The sequence below is a fragment of the Sciurus vulgaris genome (genome assembly GCF_902686455.1).
Source record: "Sciurus vulgaris genome assembly, chromosome: 6".
NCBI lineage: Eukaryota > Metazoa > Chordata > Mammalia > Rodentia > Sciuridae > Sciurus > Sciurus vulgaris.
The window spans coordinates 76280383-76302803 of NC_136466.1; the positions used below are offsets into that span (position 1 = coordinate 76280383).

The window sequence follows — 22421 nt, forward strand, 5'->3', positions numbered from 1 at the left end:
CTTATAAAGAAATGAGTCTAGATCAATTTCTAAAAATGCTATCGAATGGTTTTCTCAAGGATGCATGAAGATCTTTCATTCTAAACAATTAATTTTTGTTACCCAAATACAGGCATTCATTTTGATTTGATGCACTACAAAATACTGAAAGTAAGAGAAAAAGAAAAGAATTCAGTAGAATATAACTATCATATTTCATTTTAGATATGATTTTTAACATATCAGTTTAGCAAATATTCATTTGGAGTTTTTCACATACCAGAGCTACTTACCAAGCTAACACAGTAAATTCACGCTTTAAGCCCCTGAGCATTCTATCTCACTAACTGCTTTGAACACATAGGAAGAATATAAAAATATTTTTAAAATTAAAAATTCATAGTCATATAAAATGAGAAAAGAACAATCATAAATAAAAACCAGAAAAGAAATGGGAAGTAATGAAGTGGTGAATGGGGCTAAAGATGGTGACCAGAATTCTAATCACAGAGACTTCCATGAGTTCAGTTTCTACGGTTTATTGGAGAATAAATGCACTCCACATGAAGTGTAGGGTCACAGACACATGAGCACAGTTTTAGTCAGCTCCTCATCTCTCCTGTAAAGGGGCTGAAGATGACTACTACTAATTCTGCCAGAGACTGTGCCTGTATCAGGCTGCATTCCTAGGAAATTAGGAGACACAGTGGATGTAACCCCCAAACCAGGAACTGAGCTAAGCATCTTGCTAGCTCAGGGACCTGCAGTAGCCTCATACTGCTCAAGCTCAGCAGCGCCACACAGCCAGCTCATGGCCTTGTTTTGTACTAGAAAACTGGGGCAACCTGGAAGCATAATAGATCTGGGGAAGGCGTAGCAAATTAAGTGAAAGAGGAGGACAACAAGTAAAGGATGGAGAAGAGAGAAAGAAAAACACCAACTTAAAAGTAAACTGCAGTTAAAAATTCCCACAATTAAACAACACAAGAGAATTAATACAATCAAAGGGTTCATTTGAGGTGAAATAAAAATAACAAAAATTTAAATGAACATGCATAGAACCTTAAATATATAATTAATAGAATATATCTTTTATTTTTTAGAAAAACACAGGCAAAAAAGTACAATTTTTATAATCGAACTTATATAAAGACACTCTTCATTTATATAGTCATATATATGTGAATGATTATTTTGTCACCTTATCTAATCAACATGCATATAAACTTTAGAAGGTATATTATTTATTATCACCTCACTTTGGTAGCTATAGTCTTTTTATTTTTAAGTTGGAGTAGTTCCCTCTAAAACATACCATTATTTTCATCAGAAAGTCTTACTTGCATTTCTCTTTAACTTAAAGCAGCTAAGTTCTAATTTAGGTGACATCCTTTTCTAAAAATAATGTATTTGAGATTCATCCATGTTGTTGCATGTATTAGTAACCATTCTTTGTACTGCAGAATAATATTTAATCATCTACAGATGTCAAGTTTTTATCCCTATATCAATTCAAGGATATTTGGTTTTCAGGTGTTTGTTTGGGTGACTATAACTAGTCACCATAAACATCTACATAAAGGTTTTTGGTCAACCAGAGTTTTATTTCATCTGTTTAAATTTCTAGAGGTAAAATTCTGGATTGGATGGTAAATGTATGTGAAGCTTCATAAAAAAACAGACAAAGTGTTTTCCAGAATTGCCATTCCCATTTTGTCTTTCCATCAGGAACATCTGCCAGAATTTGTTACTGTCAGTACTTGTTTTTTAGTTTGTTATGTATTGTCATTCATAGGTATGTTGTGTATCTCATGGTTTTAAATCAACTTTTCTGAATGGTTAATTATTTTAAACAAATTTCATGTATTAATTTAGCATCCATATATCATCTTTTAAAAATATACCTTCATTTGTAAAATCATTGGCCCACTTTATTGTTTTTATTAGTAAAAATCTTATTAATAATATTTGAGGTTTTCTACATAGCATAAATAAATTCTTCATCAGACATGTTTTGCGAATTTTGTCTCCTGTCTGTGGCATATTTTTAAATTATCTTAGCATTATACTTCACAGAGAAATAGTTTTTAAAAAATTTAATGAGTCCTGCTTTTGGTATAGTAACTAAGAAATCTTGTCTGACTCAGGAAGAATTTCTCCTTTCTCTTATTTTCTTGTAGAAGTAGATCACTTTAGCTTATTTATAATTTATTATATTTAAATTTAGAATCATTTTGAGTTAATTTTTTATATTATGAAAGGGTTGTGTAAAAGTTTTGCATATGGAAATTTTATTGTTCCAGTATCATTTGTTTGAGACAATTTTTTATTTATTGTAATTACATCTTCACTTTATAAAAATACATTTGACTGTATGCATGTGGGTATATTTATGGAATATTTTTCTATTCCATTGATCTATTTTTCTATCTTGATGTTAATATCACATTTACTCGTTTATTATAGTTCTTTAAGTCTTGAAATGACCTTTCCATGTGAATTCTATAATTCATTTAGCTACAGCTAGCTATAAAAACCCTTCTGACAATTTATGAATTGTATTGGGTCTCTAGATCAATTTAAAATTTGTACATTTTCTTGATATTTACTCCTCCAAGTCATGAGCAATGTATGTCTCTCCTTTTATTTAGATTAGTCTTGGTTGCTTTTATCAGTGTTTTATAATTTTCTATACATAGAACCTACACATTTTTTATTAGATTTACATCTAACTTTTTCATGTTGTTGCTGCTATAAATCTTTTTAATTATAATTTCTAATTATTTATTACTGGAATATACAAGTACAATGGGGTTTTATATATTTACCTTTTTTCCTGTAACTTTGCTAAACTCACTTATTAGATCAAATGATACTTGTAGATTTCAAATGGTTTTCACCAAATAAATCTAACAACTACAAATAAATTTTTATCTTTGTGCCTTTAAATTTTTATTTTTACTTTTAATTTATTGCACTGACAAGTTTCTCCCCTACCCCAGTTCGGTGTTAAATAGAAGTGGTAAGAGCAAACATCCTTGCTGTGTTTCTGATTTGAGGGGGGCAAAGCATTCAGCTTTCACCATCATGTAGAAAGTATGCCATAGGTTTTCACAGATGCTCTTTATCAAGTTAAGGAAGTTCCTTTGTATTTCTAATTTTCAAAGAGTTGTTGTTTTAATCATGAATGAACCACATAGTCTATTGAATTTTGTTTAGAGTTTTTTTTTTTTTTTTTTGCATTTATTGAAGTAATTGTGTGAAGGTTTTCCCTTTTTAGTCAAATGATATGGTTAATTATGCTGATTGGTTTTTCAGTGCTGACAAAGTTCTGCATTCCTGGGATAAAACCCACTTGCTCATAATTAATCATCCTTTTTATGCATTGCTGAATTTGATTTGCTCTTGTTTTGTTAAAAAGTTTATGTTCATAAGCAATAGTGATCAGTAATTTTTTCTCAAAACATCTTTTTCCGGTTTGTATCTCAGGGCAACACTGCCCTCATGATATGAAGGGAAATGTGCCACTTTCATGAAGAATCCTATAGAATTGGCATTATTTCTTCCTTAAATATTTGAGATAGTCAATCTGTGTCACTGGAATGATTTTAAATATGAATCAAATTTCTCACATATTTAGGAGTTATGTGATACCTATTTCCTCTTGAACAAACTTGATAGTCTTATGTCTTTCAAGGAATTCAGCCATTATTCTATATCATTGAAGTGATGGGCATGAAAATGATTGTAATATTTGGGGGCCAGGGCTTTGCACATACTAGGCAAACATTCCACTGCTGAGCTGAGCCACAACCTTGTTCCTAAATGTAAGTTCTATAATGATGTTTCTTCTTTTATTCGAATACTGATCATTTGCATAGTCTCCTTTAAAAATTGAACTTTACAAAAAGCAAGCATTTAGTTTCCATTTAGTCTATTGTCTTTCTTCTTTCAATTTCATTAATGCACCTTTATTCATTATGCTCCCCTTTACCTCTAAGGGTATAAGTTACTTTTAACCAGTTTCTTAAAGCAGAAGTATAGATTACTCTTTTAAGATTTTTAAAAATTTTCTGAGATAAAATTAACGTTAAATATTTCTCTGCATACATTTTCCTCCAAGTACTTCTTTTACTACATGCCCAAAGTTTTGTTTGTTTTGTCATTTTTTTTCTATTTAAAATATTTTCTAACTTTCCATTTGACTTCCTTTTTGAATCATAGGTTATCTAAAAGTGTATAGTTTAACTTCAAATATTTGGAGATTTTTCAGATATCTCTGTGTTAGTTTTTTCTACTTATTGTATTTCTATGGTCTTAGAGTAAACTTTGTGTAATTTTTATTTTTTAAATTTGATATGATTTGATTTATGATCCAGAATTTTGTCTAATTTGATAAATTGTTCATGGGTACTTAAAAATATTTTATATTCTGTTGCTGTTGTTAGAAAGTTCTATAAATGTTAATTACATAAAGTTCTTTAACAGTGTTATTTCAGGCTTCTGTATCCTTATTGATTTCCTTTCTGCTTGTTATATTAATTACTGAGAGAGAATTGTTGAAGTACCTAAGTATAATTATGGATTTGTCTATGTCTGCTTTCGATTCTATTAGTTTGTTTTTTTTATATTCTCCAGCAGTTTTTAGATTCATACACATTTCAACTTCATTTTAATTTTTAGTAAACTGATTTTTTCATCATTTTGTAATTTATTTTTAATCCTGGTGATATTCCTTATCTATGTCACACTATGTTAAGTGTTGTGCTTTATAACATTGACCATTGGCCTTTATTTCTTCATCTTCCCCCGCCATCCCGGTATTGGGGGATTGGACACAGAGGCACTTTACTACTGAGGTACATCCCCAGCCCTTATTTATTTATTTATTTATTTATTTCATTTTGAGACAGGGTCTCACTAAATTGTCCAGATTGGCCTTAAAGTTGTGATTCTTCCGCCGAGTAGTTCGAATAACGAGTCTGTACCACTTTACCCAACTCTGCTTTTGGAATTAAAAATGGATTGTTAAAAACTGATATAGTGAAAGAATTGAGCAACCCAAGATGGATAACTCAGAAGAAGAAATCAAGGCTCCGAGTCAAAGGAAATAATGACTCAGATGAGAGTCTCAAATGAAGAAATTGAAGCTCTTCCATTTTGTTATACCCAACATGTTGTTATGCCCATGTTGTTATAGTGGCAGAGCTGAAGCTAAAATCCTTGTACTGCATGACTCTTGAGTTCTACCCAAACTGAAAATATGTCTGTGGATGAGTTTTTGTCTGAACAAGTACCTTATTATTGAGTTCTAAAGGTGTACAGTAGGGATTTAAAGTCAGATATCTTGTGCCTGATGCACTCAGAAAGGGAAAATCCACAACTTTGTTATAATGGATTGTAGGAACCAACTTATTGTGCTGCAAAAGAAGTTGTCACATAATTTTCCTCCTCTAAGATAAATGACCAACAAGACACAGCAGTGATCTTCATGCTATTGGTGAAGTAATTACTATGTTATAATAACCTGGCTTAAATAAAGCTAGCTTCAGTGTTTGATGCAGTTGCTTTAGAGATTACCATTTGGGTTTTCCAGGCACTTCATTTGGAAGCTTTCTGTGAAGCACCACACACACTGAAAGGATTATATATGTGCTTGCAGACACAACACTCCTATTTGAAATAGAAGACTTCACTTTACCACTTATGCAGGAGAAATCATGAATGACAAATACATTTGGCATAAAGTCATTAGTAGTTTGCCCTTTTACTTGTTCTTCCTAAGGTGTCTTTGCTCCTAAACTGATTAACATAAAGAATTAAAACAGTAAACTGTATACTGGGAAATTCTTTTGGTTAAATATTTTTTTTCTTTCTTCCATTTCCTTTTACACATATTGCTATAGAAATATTGGAATTTTTATAGCCTTCCTTTTTAAGAATTCTCTCTTGCTCAGAGAGGATTTGAAGAAATCTATTTTTGGTCTCAGTTGGAGAATTCTAATTTGCATCTCCTCATGGGTCACCCTGGCCTAAATTGATCTACACTGACCTCGCTCATTTTAAATCAATTCAGGGTTTGTTTGCGTGCACACAGAACAAAATACTACCTGTACTTCAGATGCTGCAAAATCAATCCCAGGGAAATTTAAGCAATCTGGATGGATTCTTCAAATAAAAGTGTACTGTGTTATTCTGTTCAGAATTGAAAGGGGTATTGAGGTGAAACTAAGGAGCTAGAAGATATTAACCAAACAGTGAGTCAAACTTACATCAGTTGTCTGTGATACAAAATACATTTTGCCTATGTAATATTGAATTAATATTTTATTTTTTATCTAAATTACTGATATGAAATCAATTTAAGTAATATTTGTTTGTATTTTTTAAGTACATGTAATGTTTTGTGAGAAAAGGAGCAATTGTTATTCTACTAAAATTGTAAAGATTGTATCAGGTTATTTCTTAAAGTCAAGATTCTTTTACCAGTTTTATATTAGAAGTGTGATTGTAAGAAAGCAATCTAAACTGAATGAGGGTCTGTGATGGTTTTTCTTGCTAGAACATGATGAGTTATTTAGCCAGAGTCAACAACAGTAGTAATTGGAGAGTCTCTTTGTGTTTTAGCACTTGTTTGTATACAAGTTTTCCTTTAAGTAAACTATTGGACAAACTCTAAGGAGATAAAACATATATTGTTGTGATTAGGAAAAGATGACATACTGGGAAATATACTAGGATAAGTGAGCTTTTAAAATACTAAATATGCATAAGCACTGTTCATAAATACCTGTCATAAATAGTAATTATAAACAATAAATGCTCTAAGGAAGGTAAAGAGTCATAAGAATTCCTAAAAAGGAAAGAAAAATTCCTGCTTAAAAAATTAGGACACATTTAATTGATAGTAAGGTATTGGATTCTTCATGTAAACATGGAGAAAAAGAAAAAAGTCATTCTATGTGACAGGAAGTGTATAAACAACATCATTAAAGCCGGAGATTGTGGGAAATTACTAAAAACAAGGACTAGAAAAAATTTAAGGCACTGAATGAGGAAGAAGTGAAAATGAGGTAAAATACCAAGTTTTAGTCTAGAAAATAGTGGGACTCGCAAAGCAATTTAAGACTCTGAACTTCTCTTTTTAGACAATGAGGGGCTATCTAAGTTTTAGAGTTTTTGAAATATATCATAAAAGAATAGGATTCATTTATAAAAGCAATATCTAAAAGACATATTTAAGGAAGTAGCCTCAGTCATACATACTAAGTTCTGGAAATAGAATTTTCTTCTGTCAAGAAGTTTTGAGTTTAAAGAAAGAAAGAAATGCACAAACAAAATACATCTGGATTATATGCTGAATGCTTCCCTAGTGAAGCTGATACAGGATGCTAAGGAAATAGGGGATGATGACAAAGAAGGGCAAATTTTAAAGAAAGAACCCCTAAATCAGTAGTGGCTTAACACTATAAGCATGCATTTTTAGACCCATCACAGTCAGTGTGGAATTCCTTCTCAGAAGGCATGCAATATGGTCATGCAAAAGACTAGACTCTTTGATTCTGTAGCTCCACTCTTTCAGAAGCCCTTCAGGTCACTGCCAGAATGAGGATAACCAAGAGAGTTAGTTAACCATACCTGCTTAACTAACACAGCTCAGAAGGTTCATACTTATTCCACTGACAGGACCTAGGAGAACTGGAAATGGGGTCCAACTGTGTGTCCAAGACACACCTTCAGGGTTCTGGTGAACATGTTGCAGTCTCTGCTCCAAGAACATCTCTGACTTCCAGGTGAGGGTGGGTACAACCAAGGAGTGCAGGGAAGCCCTGGCAGTTGCTTTTGTTTGTTTGCATCTCACATTTGTTCTGATTGGTTGAAAATCTGATTGGTAGGTGCTCATGTTATGTAGTTAATAAACTTTTTTTTGACTAATTTTCATAGTTTGCCTGAATTTTTGCTAAGTCTAGAAGAGTGAGGGTGAATCCGAAGGTTCTACTTTAGCATAAAAGAACTGTCAATACTTTATAAGATGAATCAAAAGTGAAGAGGTTTGGAAACTATAAGATACTTTTAGAAGATAATTTCAAAATAAAGGTGAGAGAGATGAAACTTGAGAGTAGTTCACAGAGTTGAAGGAATGAAGAAGATGTGGCAAAAGAAAAACAAACAAAAAGAACTTGAAAATGCAGCTTCAGGAGTCTATTTGGTTAGATGTGAAAATCAAAAGGCAGAGCAAGGTTTAAATAAATAAACACTAGAGATGTTGAACTTAGGTAATTCAGAAGTTGAAAATCATTTTGCCAAAATAGGGAACAAGAAAAAGAAATATTAGAAGAAGGAATTCTGGGGGGAAGGGAAAAAATAACAGAATGAATCCAACAACATTACCCTATGTAAATTTATGATTACACAAATGGTATGCCTTTACGCCATGTACAAACAGAGAAACAACATGTATCCCATTTGTTTACAATAAAAAAAAAAGAAGAAGGGATTCTGAAGGCAATATTAGAAGGTTCTGAAGGCAAGAATATGCTATGTAGTCCCAGAATCTGATATGAAATTCAGCATACAGCAGGTTCTCTATACATATTTATTTAATTAATGACTAAAGAAATTTTAGATACACTAAGTTTGGGCTGTCACTAAGATATTCAGGTAGGTATGTTAATCAAGCAATTGTAAAGGTAGAATCAAAGTAAACAGGTACTAAAAAGTTCCTGCAAAAGGTAGTAAGTAAATTCATATAGCTGCATAATATAATTTCAGGGAAGAACAAATTAGATAGAAAACAATCTCAGAAAACAAAGAAAGAAATTTTTAAAAAAGGGATTAGACATATGAAATGATACAGAAATGTTAAGAACTAAGAAGTAACATTTCACTTCACAGTTAAGGGGTTAAAAAGTTACATTTCTTTTATTCTACAGAGGAATTTTCATTATCCATTCACTTTCATCCTGTTATGTATTCATGCCCATAGAGATCTATGAAAGTACAAATTGTAATCACATCTTTTAAAATATAAATCTGACATATTTTCTTTTAGTCATCTTAAGTGTATTTGAAAATATTCAATGAAGAATATATCATTTGTGAAATGTACCATTGGTCAATATAAAACTACCCTCTTTGAACTGTACAATGATTTTTCCTTAAATTTTTCTTTTTCTGAAAATAGTATTGTAACTTCTGATATTTTAATGTTTAGAATTTCCTAAAAAAATCATCTTCATTCTCTTTCTCTTTTAAGTTTTATGTCATTTTATTTCATCATTCTCTTAAAAGCTACACTTACTTTAGTTTTTTTGTTACCTTTTATGGAATTAGCAACATAAATTTAAAATTTATATATCTTGTCTTATGCCTGAATGTTTTATGTTATGTTTTATATGAATCCTTGCTTTTGCTGTGCATTTTTCCTACTTAGAATTTTTTTTCATTTTAACTTAGCCTAATAATTTGGAAGATTTATATCCTCACTTATTCTTTTTGTTGTTGTCCTTTAATTTGCATTTAAATATTTTTGAATTTGTTCTAATTGGTCTCATTTATTCTTACGAATATTTTCACATTTTCAAAAAACAAGCATTATGTCAAAAATTATCATAAATCAGTAATAGAATATAAATTTTGCATCATATATTTCTTTTGATCCTTTCTTCACTCCATGTAAGACAGGGGAATGTAACAAAGTTTTACTTCTTTTCACTCCATTTTCTCATGCTTTAAAACCATAATGTTCATGGTGAAGACACATTAATATCATTAAATCATTTTATGCACCTTATAATTTTATCTTTAAGAAGCACTCTACTTTTATTCAATTTTGTAGCAAATTACAACAGCTATTTCCATGGAGTTTAATTTTATTCAGTATTCACTGCTAGACTTTTTAAAAATATTGGCTAGATGTTAGTATCTGGAACCACAGATTACTGTCCTCAAAGAGCTTAGAGTACATGGCTTTCTCTCAATGTTATTACTAAGACTACCTCTGCTGCTACTACTAGTTCTCTCCTTCTCTTCCTTCTTTACTTAAAAGTACTAATAACCTTTGAATTACTTCCATCATTAATCTCTTAATGTAAGTACTTATAGGAAGCATAGAAAAAGAATTTATTCTAAGTATTTGAAAAAATTTTACATCTCTTTTTTACCATTTTATATTAAAAGAGAGAGATTCAAGGCTGATTTTACTCATGCTTACATAACTATTTCCATTTAATTATTTTTCTATCTCAAAATTGTAGAATTTTGCTTTTGTCTTTAAATTTTTTTGAGTATTCTTTTCTTTTTCTGAACTGGTGTATCAAGTTATTTCAAGATACCTAATGGGTCATTTTTGAGTTCAACAAGTTTTCTGAGGTCACTTCTTTTAATATCACCTCTATTCTAATTTTTAGGTTTTTGTAATTAATAATACTTAGGTTGTTTAACAGCTCTTTATCCCATATTAGTTAATGCTTTTCCCTCTATTTTTAATTCATACCTTCTTCTGAACTCTGAAAAGTTTCTCAGATTGGTAATTCATCCAACATATTCGGTTTTCATAGTCTTTTCTGTTTTTATTTTAAAACCATCACAGTGGCACTTTTTGTTTTCATACCCGTCTTCCTCATTTCATACCTTTTTTTCCTGAATTTTCTCTTTTTATGACTTTCTTCTCCATTTTATAGATTATATTTTACATCCTGTTGAGTGTACCATGTATGAGTTTTCTGTACCTTCTTTCCAATCCTGCAGTAAGTTATTTTTTAAATATACTTTTTAGTTGAATGTTGACAGAATACCTTTATTTTATTTATTTATTTTTATGTGGTGCTGAGGATTGACCCCAGGACCTCACATGTGCTGGGCAAGTGCTCTACCACTGAGCCACAACCCCAGTTCCCTGCAGTAAGTAACTTTTAAAAGTCTGTTTTCTCCTGGACGTGTGAGGTGATATATCAATGTTCTTGCCTTGAGTGATTTAGAGATTGTCTGAAGTTTTTCTTCTACTTTCCAGGTATTGAAATAAGCTCTGTGAAGGACTGGCACTTGCCTGTAGTTGTGATTTACAATTGTGTTTGTGTCCCTCTCTATACATTTGCATGCTACTTGAAGCCCCTACTTAGATCTGCAGCAGGTGGCATAAAGCTAACCAAAGTACCCAGCTTAGTTCTGGTCTCAGCAGGTTTTCGTCTAATGTAGATGTGTTGGGATGTGACTTTTTTTTTCCCTCTCCATTTTGTCTGGATCTCATATCTCCGAAAAGTGTTGTTTTTTTCTTACTCTGTTTAGAAAACAGGGCCCTTCCAATCTTTCCAAGTTTCTCCTTTTCTCCTCAAAAGAATCTTATTTGCAGTAAGCACCCTTTCTAGGATGAAATATAATCTCTACCATTTTTTTCTATCTTTTTAAAAAATATTTTAATAACCTGCAAAGACTAACTAAAAATATAGGAGAGCTGATGGAGGGGAAAAGAAACCCATTTCGTGCTGCCAGTGATCAGGCATGTTGCTTGTACCTATGTTGCCCTTTGGAGCAAAAAATATAGAGGGAGGGCTGCCTGCTTTCAGATTCTGAAATCTGAAAAGCATTACCCCTATTTCTGTTTAAAGAGTACTAGTGAATCCTTAACTCTAGTTCCTATAACTCTTAGATTACTTAAGATTTCCACATAGAAATGATAGATTCTGTGTTATACCTCATTTTTCCACATGCTGGTTGCAGCTCTATTGATCAAATTCCATTCAAGCACCTTATTATAAAGAATGGGAGTGAGAGTATTATTATAGGGATAAAATAAGCCCAGAATAATCTTTTTTATAAAACTGGATAATTTCCAGACTGATTCTTCTTACTATTAACACCAAATAATTTTAATGTACCTCACAATCACAGAAACATGTCAGTGTGCCATAAATTTCATATTTGAGAACATTTGGAGTAAAGTGCTAGAGGCTAGTCACATTCAGGCATTCTTGGTAGTTTAGCCTGAAGTGGAAAGTTTATACTATTAATTCCTCTAAACTAGCAACACTGAAATCTTTTATTGGCAGGAAAAGAGGAAAAAGGCAGCATCGCTTAGATCTCCCTATTTCCCCTTCCCCAAATCTATATGGTTGCTATGGAAACCAACTGTTCCTTGAGTAAGACCACTCTTCCAATCTCTCATACTCACTGCCACTGTCTATTTCAGTTGGCTTAAAAATGGTCCCACATTTCTCAGTATTTCTTGTTCAATCTGTACAACTGTCAGAGCAATCATTTTGAAACTGAATTCAGATCATACTATTTTACTCTTTAAAAGCCTTCAAAGACTCCAAGGATGTTATGCTGAATAAAGGTAAAGAATTCATAGGGAACAAAGCCCCTACTTTCATTCTTTGGCACTTTCACGTTCACCCTTCCCTTCTCACCCTACAGTCCACAGTGACACATCCCAGGCAGGAGATTGTCTATCAGATTCCAGCACAAGAGAAAAAGCTACAGATGCTGTTTTGGGGGTTGCCCAAGAAAATGACTTCCCTCTTGTAGTGGGACTCCAATGAGCCTTGGCTTTTGTATGTTCAAGACCTATGGAATCTCTTTCATCAAGTGTGGTGTGAACTTAACGCTTCGTTTCTAATGAATAGAATGTGGCAGAAATGATGAGAAACCACTTCCAAGATTAGTTTATAAAATGTCTGTGGCTTCTGACTTGGGGACCCTCTCTAACTTTTTCATTCAGTCACTCTGAAGGAAAAAAAGTTGCTGTATTTTGAGCTGTCCTAAGGAAAGACCCAAGTGTCAAGAAACTGATGTCTCTCACCAATAACCAGCAAGGACAGGAGGCTTTCTAGTAGCCCTGCAAATACATTTGTGAGTGGATGTTCCAAGGGTGAGCTTCGAGATGTATTAGGTCCCTGAAAACACTTCAGCTTCTACTCTGTGAGAGACCCTGAAAAGTAACCACGCTCAAATCCCTGACCCAGAAAAATCATGAGAAGATAAATGTTTGTTGCTTTAAGCTGCCAATTATGGAGCAATTTGTTATACAGCAATATGTAACTAATATAATCACTACCCAATCACTCCATAATGAGAGCCATTTTTCAACATGCCCAGCAACCCAGTCAGAGCTTTCAATTGTGTTTTGAGCATTTTATTCTTAAACACAAACGAGTAATAAGGGACTTGAAGAAATTGGCGGGGGGTGCTAAGGTTATCTTAATTTGCTGGAATATGATGATAATTCTATGAGTATGTATATGTAAAAACTATCAAATTATGTATTTTAAACATGTGCAATTTTATGTGTGTTGATTATACCTTACTAAAACTGTTAAAATATTAATAGAGCAATAAGACTCACCAAGTATTTGAACAAAATGACTCCAATATAATAGACAAGGGCCCAAATAAAGAAAATGCAAAAAGCACTCAGAGAAAACTAAAACAGAGCAGGACAGAAGAAATGTCTAAAAAATATCTATAATTATTATCCTCTGAGAAATAAATGAAACATTTTTTCATCCATGAAAAATGAAGGGTTTAAAAATGAATAGTATAAGGATAAAAAGAAAAAGTTAGTACAAATTTAAAAACATAATAGTAGAAGTTAAAAATTCAACAGAAGGTTTGGAAGATAAAATTGAAGACAAAGAGAAAGGAAATGAGAACAAGAAAGTAAGTAAAGTGAGAGACAGTTCCAGAGGTCTATTAAAATTAAGGGAATTTCAAAAAACAAAGAAGAAAAAAGATAAAAGATAAAAGTTTTTTTAAAAAAATCAATGATTTTTTTTTTAATTTGAGGAACTACAGACAAATGCACATTTAAGGGACCCAAATAGTACTCAAAAATAAATTTACTATAAGGTATTTTGTATTAATTACAAAGTAATTATGTCAGAAATGACCATAAAATGTGGCACATACAAAAAACATCCATTTATCATCTCACAGTTTCAGTGAGTGAAGAATCCTGACATGGCTTGACTGGGTTCATTGCCTAGAGATCTCTCATGTGTTGGCAATGAACATGTTGGCTAAGGTTAGCATCTCCTCTGAAGGAAAACTGTGAAAGACCCACCTTCCAAGATCACTTGTAAATGATTGGCAGGATTTATTTCCTTGTGAATTGTTCAAGAACCTCAGCTATGTATTGACTCTTAGCCATAGACCATCCTCATTCCCTTGCTATGGGCCTCTCCTGTTTGGCAACTTGATTTACCAAAGCATAAATGCCAAGAAAGAAAAAAAGTGTTTACTAATAAGACAGAAGTCACACTTAATGGTGGAAATGACATTTTGTCCCTGTGATCATAGCCTGTGTGTTAGATGCAAGTTCTTTGCCCAGTTCATACTCAAGGAGATGGAATTACATGAGCATGGACAGGAGGAGGCAACAATTATCAGGAGCCATGGTGGAAATCTCTGCCACATACTTTCTTATGAAAATGGCAAAGGTAAGGAAAGGGAAAACTTAACAAAACTTCCCATTGCAGAGATCACTGGCAATCATAACACATTTCCTATGCTTCCTTCATTTGTTCAGGATACTTCCTTGCCATTAGGTTAGAGTTGTGATTTTCAAGTAGGGTAATTTTGCCTACCAGAAGACCTTGACAGTATTTATAGATGACTTTGGTCATCACAGTGGAGCATGTTACTGACACATAGGGGAAGGAGACCAGAAATGTTGCTAAATATCTTACAATGCACAGGATAATTCCCATGACAAAGCAATATTTTACCCAAATACCAATCTGGTCAATGTTTAGAAACCTGGGATTAGAATTATGCAGCATGACATTTCTGTAGCAAAACAGTTAAGAATTAATATATTTCCTTCACACCTTTCTTTCTTGATTAAAGTGAACCTGAATGCCACTACATTGTTTTAGTGGCGTTACAAGATGAAAAGGGACTGGGTTCCTGGACCATTGGGTGGAGGAGAGCTCCTATTAAACTGTACCTGACTTTTGTGAGCAAGAAGCACACATTTGTTTTGCTAATTGAGATTTCTGCATCTGTCTATTGAGAAAATTAGCAATGAATATATTAAACAATATAGCTCCAGAGAGAACAAGCTGAATACTATAAATGCCTGAGAATCTGGAAGGTATTGGACTACTTATAATCAGCACGAGAAGCAAGAATACATCAGAGAAATTGCCTCAGTACACTGAGGGACACTAATATCCTCAATAGAATTATAAGTATTCCTTATTATTCAGTATATTTGGTTCATAATGTTTGGAATATAGGTAACAACATTTCATATAAAATTTATCTAAATCTGTTCTGTAATTTGGACAGTTCATATAATAAATGATTCCTGAATATGTTTAAACCCTAATCTATCAAATGTTATAGTGGAAAAAAGACATCCTCAAATATACCAGGCTTCACGTTATTTACTTTTTATTCACTATGTCTGAGGAAGTATCTTAAGAATGTGTTCCCCAGAATGAGGAAATAAATCAGAAACTGGAGCATATTGGGTATAGAAAGCAGTGGCCCCACAGGGAGCCGAGGTGGGGAGTATCCTCAGGATGACAGCAACACAGCAAGCCCAGTAAAAAAACCAGTTCCAATGGGTGTAAGAAGATTCTGAAATTCAATGTATTCAAAATGAAAATAATCCTGTTCTCCACCCAGTTTTGTCCCTTGAAGGACACTGGATACAGCTACTCACTTAAGTCATCATTTCTCAGTAACTCTACACTAACTCCTGCACATCCTTCCAGGTTAGTCTGAGGTGTTTCTGGAGCCACACCTCTGCAGGTGACACATTAATTCTTCTCTGTGTCAAAATCATCTGGGTAACATCCCTTTACTGTGTCTCCTGACATGTTTTGAACTTCAATCACATCACAATCCTATTGCCATAATCACAGAAATTAGTGTCTACAAAGGAATTAGTGAAAAGACCCCAGACTCTAATGAATAAATTGATTTAGGAAATTGTCAGTAAACTGCAGTAGAAGGTAAATCTGTAATGTTAGGTGGCAGCAGACTATGCATGGCCCAGGACTACAAAATTTTATGTTTGGGAATACGGAAAAACTTGTTTCAATGGAACTGGTTCACTGGATATTTTGACTCAGAACATAAAATTTGAAAATCCATGACTATGTGTAGCTAAATTGCTTCTGTAGGCTGTAATCAATATGAAAGTGATACCTGAAACTTTTTAACAGAAACTATATATGGAAACCACTGGATCAATAGTCTGGCTGGCAAAGAAAATTGAGACTGAAACTGTGGAAGCCGATGTCTGAGACAGAGCCCCTGGGACATCATCATTGGGAATGTCAGAAGCTCAAGGACCCCAGAGTCTCCCTTTGACTGACAGTTTCTCATGCTAGGCAGAAATGAGATCAGTGCCCAGCTAGAGAAGTTGGAGGTGAGGGGTGAGAGCAGAACAATGTGGTGACTCTCACTAGTGAACTGTATCTGTGAAAAGTTCTAAATATAGGAATTACATTTCTAAAAAAAGATCAGTTAACTAGTTACAAAATACTGTTAATGTGGGAACAAGTAATGGTAAAAATAATAGTTCAGAATGAGCTCTTTTTTTTTTTTTTTTAATTTACCTGCTTTTAAAACATTGCCAAAGAGACAGATTTGGTGTTAGATTTTTTAGCTCCATTTAACAGTTTTGTAAATATTTGTACTTTGAATCTTGTTCTTCAGTCAGGCCATGGCACATGCCTGTAATCCTGGTGGTTCAAGAGGCTGAGACAAGAGGTTTACAAATTCAAAGACACTGTCAGAAATTTAGTGAGGCACTAAGCAACTCAATGAAACCTTGTCTCAAAATAAAATATAAAAAATGGGTTGGGGATGAGGCTCAGTAGTTAAGCACTCCTAGGTTTAAACCCTAGTACAAAATAAAATTGTCTTACATAAGCAGTTATGATTTGAGCAAGATAATTGGTTTCAATAAGTACAGAGTGATGAATGTACACTCAGGTATGATTTACTACTTTTACCAATCAGGTTTCCCAAATGCAAAACAAAATTGTTTTAAGATAAAAATCTTCCCTTCATATACCCATAAAAGTCATGTACTTTTTAACCTCCTCTCTTGCTAAATTCTTCAGGCTTGCCTTGAATTTGAGATTCTCCTGCCTCCTGAGTCGCTTGGGATTACCATCCCAGGCTTAAACTCTTCTTTTAAAGATTTTTGAAATATTAAATTTGACTAGGTGGGGTTCTGAGTGTTAAAGTTATCATCAAGTGTATTGCTAAGGATTTGAAAAATTTATTTTGCCAGGTGCAGTGGTGTATGCCTGTAATCCCAGTGTCTCAGGAGGCCGAGACAGGAGGATCTCAAGTTCAAAAGCAGCCTCAGCAAAAGCAAAGTGCTAAGCAACTCAGTGAGATCCTGTTTCTAAATAAAATACAAATAGGGCTGAGGATGTGGCTCAGTGTTCTAGTACCCCTGAATTCAATCCCTGATACCAAAAAAAAAAAGAAAAAAGAAAAATTTCTTTTCAGGATGAGTCATAGTTCCTAAGAATAATGAATTAAAATTGGGGAAAATGCTATTAAAGAATTAGCAGGCAGTTCTACTTAAGATCTAATTTTGTAAGGATAAATCGAGTTTCCTGAACTGAGTTGTGGAGGAGTGACAGGTGACATGCTCACAGGTTTTCAAAGCCTTGGCAAAGTTCTGGTCAGCTTGAGTTCAGACTTCTGATCTTGGTTTATGTAAATTCCACTTAAGGAAAGCAAATACGTGATACACAAATAACTGTTTTTATTTTTCCTTAGTAACCTAAATCATTAGGAAAATATGGGCAAACACTGTTGGAAATGAAAAAGCACTATAGATGGTGATTGATATTAAAGTGAACAATGTTAAGCAAAGAGGAAAAAAATCTACTTCACTGGAGGGAAAAAAAAAAAAAAAAAAAAAAAAAGGCCTATTTGTTAGGGATCTCTGCACTGGGATCATGGAAGTGGTGGAACCTGAGGGTCCAGAGAAAAGGGATGTCTTAAGACATAGTAGGCCTTGCCCATCTCTGTCTCTCTGGGGAGGCACAGCCCAAACCTGGTCAAGCAGAACAAAGGCATTCAGAGGACAATGACACAGCACTAAACAGACCTGGAGAAAGAAAACATGCCCCTGGTGCTGCAGAAAAAGAAGAGGCTGAGAAAAGAGAAGAGGACGAAATCTGTTTGGATAAGATGGACTCAGAGCCCTCATGGAGAAACCTAGGGATGAGAGTGGTGCTCAGTTCTGTTGTCACTGCCCTGGCTGAACAGAGATGCCACCTTATCCATGGAAACCTCCAGAGTTACCAGCCTCCCAGCAAACAGCTCATCACATTCTTGGGGATGGTTTGGGTGACAGCAGCTGAAACACTCCTTAGGTAACGAGTACTGGTCCTCTCCAGGGCCAAGCAGTAAGCCCAGTATAGGGTCAGCCTATTTGGCTTTTGTCATAACCATAGTTTGCCCTTAAGGATCCTGTGATCCATATTTACCAAATTACCATATGAAAGTGTCTTTGTAACTCTTGCTGTATAACACAAGGCAGACTGCTGCTCCAGATCATGATTCATTTATGCAAAAATGTGCTTTTTACTTCTCTTTTTATTGTTAAATGTGTAATATATACAAGAAGCATATAATGTGCATTTTCAAGTTTAGTAACAACAGTACTAATGATAAAATAAAGGTAGCACCAAAATTCTCATCACCCAGCTCAAGAGGTGAATATGCCTAAAACTAGAAACTTTCTCCATATCCTCCCCTAATCACTGGGCTTTTTCTTTATTGCAAAAAAGAGCTGCTATCCTGAATTTTGTAAATTATTCCTTTGTTTTTCTTTATGGTGTTACACAAGTGTATGCATCCTTAAACTTGCATCATGTGGTTTTATATGGTTTTGGATATTTGTAAATAAAATTACACTGTAAGTTTTCTTCCACAAGTTGTGTGTGGATTTTAATTATGCTGTATGGTTGCATCTAGCTGGAGTTCATTCATTTATTATGGTTAAATTATTTCCATTTAATGAATCAATGACAAACTATCCTTTGACTATTGGTAAATGTCTGGGTTGTTTCCAGTTTTCTGCTATTACAATACTACTTTGAGTATTTTCATATATGTCTTTTTGACACTCCTAACACTTTTTATATATCTGCTTGTTTGAGCCTAGAAATTTATATTTTTTTCCTATCTTTCAGTTCGCTAATCTTTTTTTCTATTCTCAGCCTGCCATTACATCCCTTATTGAATTTTAAATTTTGTTTTTCACTTCTGCTTTTTTTCTCAATTATAGAATTCCTCTGTTAATTTGTAAAATAGCTTCCAGCTTTCCATTGAATTTGTCGGTCTTATCACTTATTTAAATATGTGTATTATAGTTATTCTAAAGTTTCTATTCATAACCACATATGAGTCTTCCATGTCTAACCATGATTTATTGAATGTTGAAACTTGTTTACAGAAATGATAAGTCAAATTGATGCTCTATGCCTCCAGATAGGATGTACCATTTTTTGCTTTGTAACTTGATTGATTTCAGAGCATTTTCATCCAACCAGTGAATGAGCTGACTCAAAGATATTATGACTTTTAATTTCAATCTATGTCTGAGCAAATGTAACTTCAGGATCTAAATTTTTCAGGACTCCAAAATGAAAGCCTGAAATGTTTATCAAAGACTTTCCAATTTTGTAGATTTTGAATTCCAAATTTTGTGTTCCTCACTACCATCAATTTTCTGAAAAATCACTCTGCTTGTCAGTGACCCCTTTTCTTAGCTTCTCAGACTTCTTGAGTTAATAATCCAGCAAATCCCTCGAGGGGAAACCTAGTGACACGTGTGGCACTCACTTCTCTCGAACTTGATCACTCAAGTCTGGGCTACCCTGGAAGCTCCAAACTCTTTAAGTTTTGCCTCTCCAACACTGTGAGATTGCCAAATGCTCTGCTGGCTTCTCTGCTTCTAATAAAAATCTCTCTGCCTGGACTTTTCACTTTTACTCCATACAATAAATAGGGAAATGCCCTAGGGAGAAGCATAACTTGCCTGATATTATTTGCTTTCCTATGGTTTCTTTCTCTCTCTGAGATTTTGGTCCTTTAAGTTCTAGCTGCTTCCATGGGTCATCAGTAGTTTTAAACAAATTTAATCAAATAATTCTTAGCTCTTACGTTGATTATCATCTATAGGGTCATAGGTCTGTTGCTTTATATACTGACAAATGAAAATCCCATTTGTATAATATTCAAGTTTGTATTCATTCAAATGTAGGTTCCAACTGGTGGAGTTCTGTGCTTTGTTTAATTGATATAGTATCTTTCCCTCATTGGAAAATTACAATAGATAATATAGTTTGAGATAACAGCAATATTTTATCTACTTAATTGATGCTTCAACATTGAATCTTAGGTCAGAGTGTGAGGCATAGGCATAGAGTCTTGAGACCAGTGCATGCACAGGGTCTTGGGGAACACCTCCCACCTGATGGTATGCTCTGTACCTGTATGTCCTCAGGAGAGTTTTGGAGACTTGAAAATCCTCAACTCTGCATAAGGAACTATGTCATTTTCCTCACTTTCTTTGGTAAATACCTCTGTACATTTTTCATCTTTGATATATTAAAGAAACTGAACATGTCAAAATGTGTCTTTTTATCAATCTCATCATAATTCTACTGCAACAACTGGGACAATAATGCATAATCCATCTATGAAGTTCTCTCTTACTAAATTGTGCCACCAACCCACTTTTGTACTCCAAAGAACCCTATTTTACTATTTTATAAGTTTCCCAATGTACTGTAGATGTCTGATTTTATACTCCTTTCATGTGAACTTCAAATTCTTGGAGGGTCATAGCTCAGGTTTTCTTTTTTCTTCCTATTTCTTATAACAACATTCCTCTTACAATAAATGTTGGATTAAATGAATTAATAAGTGAATAAGTTAATTGCTCACTCTTCCCTCCAAAGTTCTTGCATCAGTCACCTACTTTTCCCCAAACGAGCTTTTGTCACAGTCTGTAATGGACTGAATTGTGTTCTCCAAAGAATAAGGCCAAACCTTAATGCCCTGTGCCTATGAATGTGATCTTATTTTGAAGAAAGATCTTTGTCAATACAAATAATGTAGGAGTCTCAAGATAAGATCATCCTAGATTACAGTGGGTGAAAGAAAACTGCACTGTATGCACTAAACAGACAGAGAGGATTTTACATATGGCTGTTGCAAATAGGGGAGAGAGATTAAACTCAACTCTTGTGAAGCAAAGGCAAGAAAATTGTAGAGTGCTATGGTGACCTAGTGCAAGAGAGCCTTAGAGAGAAGACTGGCCGTTGTGATTACTCACAAATTGTCAAGTCAACTGGGAAATGAGAGCTATCGTCTTTGGTAATTGCTTTTCAAAGAATGGCTCCAGGTCCTTGAGAAAGACATTTCTGGGAGGAGATTTATATTTCAAAGGGTTAAGGGAGAACTTAAAATTGAAATTTTTCTAACTAAATGCCTTAAAAAAAGGGAAAGGGTCTATAGCCCAAAGGACTCAATCTAGTACAACGGAGGTGAATGGTAAGCCCATCTTAATCATGTGGGCCTTAAATCAATGGCAGCATCCCTACATTCTTTTATTTATTTATTTATTTTGTGGTACTGGGGTACATTCTTATAGGAGGTATCTTTATAAGACATGGAAAAGGAGAGGACTGAGCCCCAGAAAGAAAAGGAATTAAATACAGAGATGAGAACATGTATCCACAAGCCAAGACTTGCCAACATTCATCAGAAGCTAAGGGAGAGGCAAGAAATGGATTCTCCTCCAGAGCCTCTAGAGAAACGAACCCTGCCAACACCTTGATTTAGGATTTTTGGCCTCCAGAACTATAAGAAAATGGATTTCTGTTGGTTTAAGCCTTCCAGTTTGTGGTTGTTAAAGCAACTCTAGGAAAATAAACACCATGTTTTTGGAAGTCTCCCTCTTTCACTTGCTGTTTAACTTATCAAATTTCTACAACTCATTTTAAAGCTCATCAGAATTGTCTTCTTATTCCCTTTTCCCATAATTGATAGTGTCAACCGAAGTTATGGCTTCTTCCTCTGCATTATGTTTATAATGATGATGATAAGTATGAGAGCTAAAACTTGTTTAGTGTTTGATTTATCTCTTTGTAATATCATAAGGTAGGGACTGTTTTTCTTCCACATTAAGGATGATGTACCACTAACTGAGGGAACCAAAATTTGCTTTAAGATATGTCTGGGTGCAGAGCCCATGTGCTTAACCCCTTTATATTTGTTTGTTTATAGCACTGAATGTTTATCTGTCTTATGCCTCATATTTTCTTGCATTATAATTATCCATGCATTTTTTTTTTTCTTTTTGGTACAAACAATTCAAAAGAGATAACTAGAAATCACAGGTGCATATGCATATTTATTTAATTTTACTTTTTAAAGGTCTTTTAACATTA

General features: G+C 33.8%; 1 protein-coding gene across 2 annotated transcripts in view; it reads left to right on the plus strand.

The window, feature by feature from the left end:
- TMEM232 (transmembrane protein 232) overlaps positions 1–22421 on the plus strand; it is a 326537-nt gene that overhangs the window by 297443 nt on the left and 6673 nt on the right. The window contains exon 15 of one of the 2 annotated variants that reach the window (XM_079143529.1): positions 10812–10881. The exons of the other annotated variant lie outside the window; for it this stretch is intronic. Within the exon in view, the coding sequence (XP_078999655.1) occupies positions 10812–10881 (70 nt within the window). The remainder of the gene's footprint in view (positions 1–10811; positions 10882–22421) is intronic. 2 annotated transcript variants of the gene reach the window in all.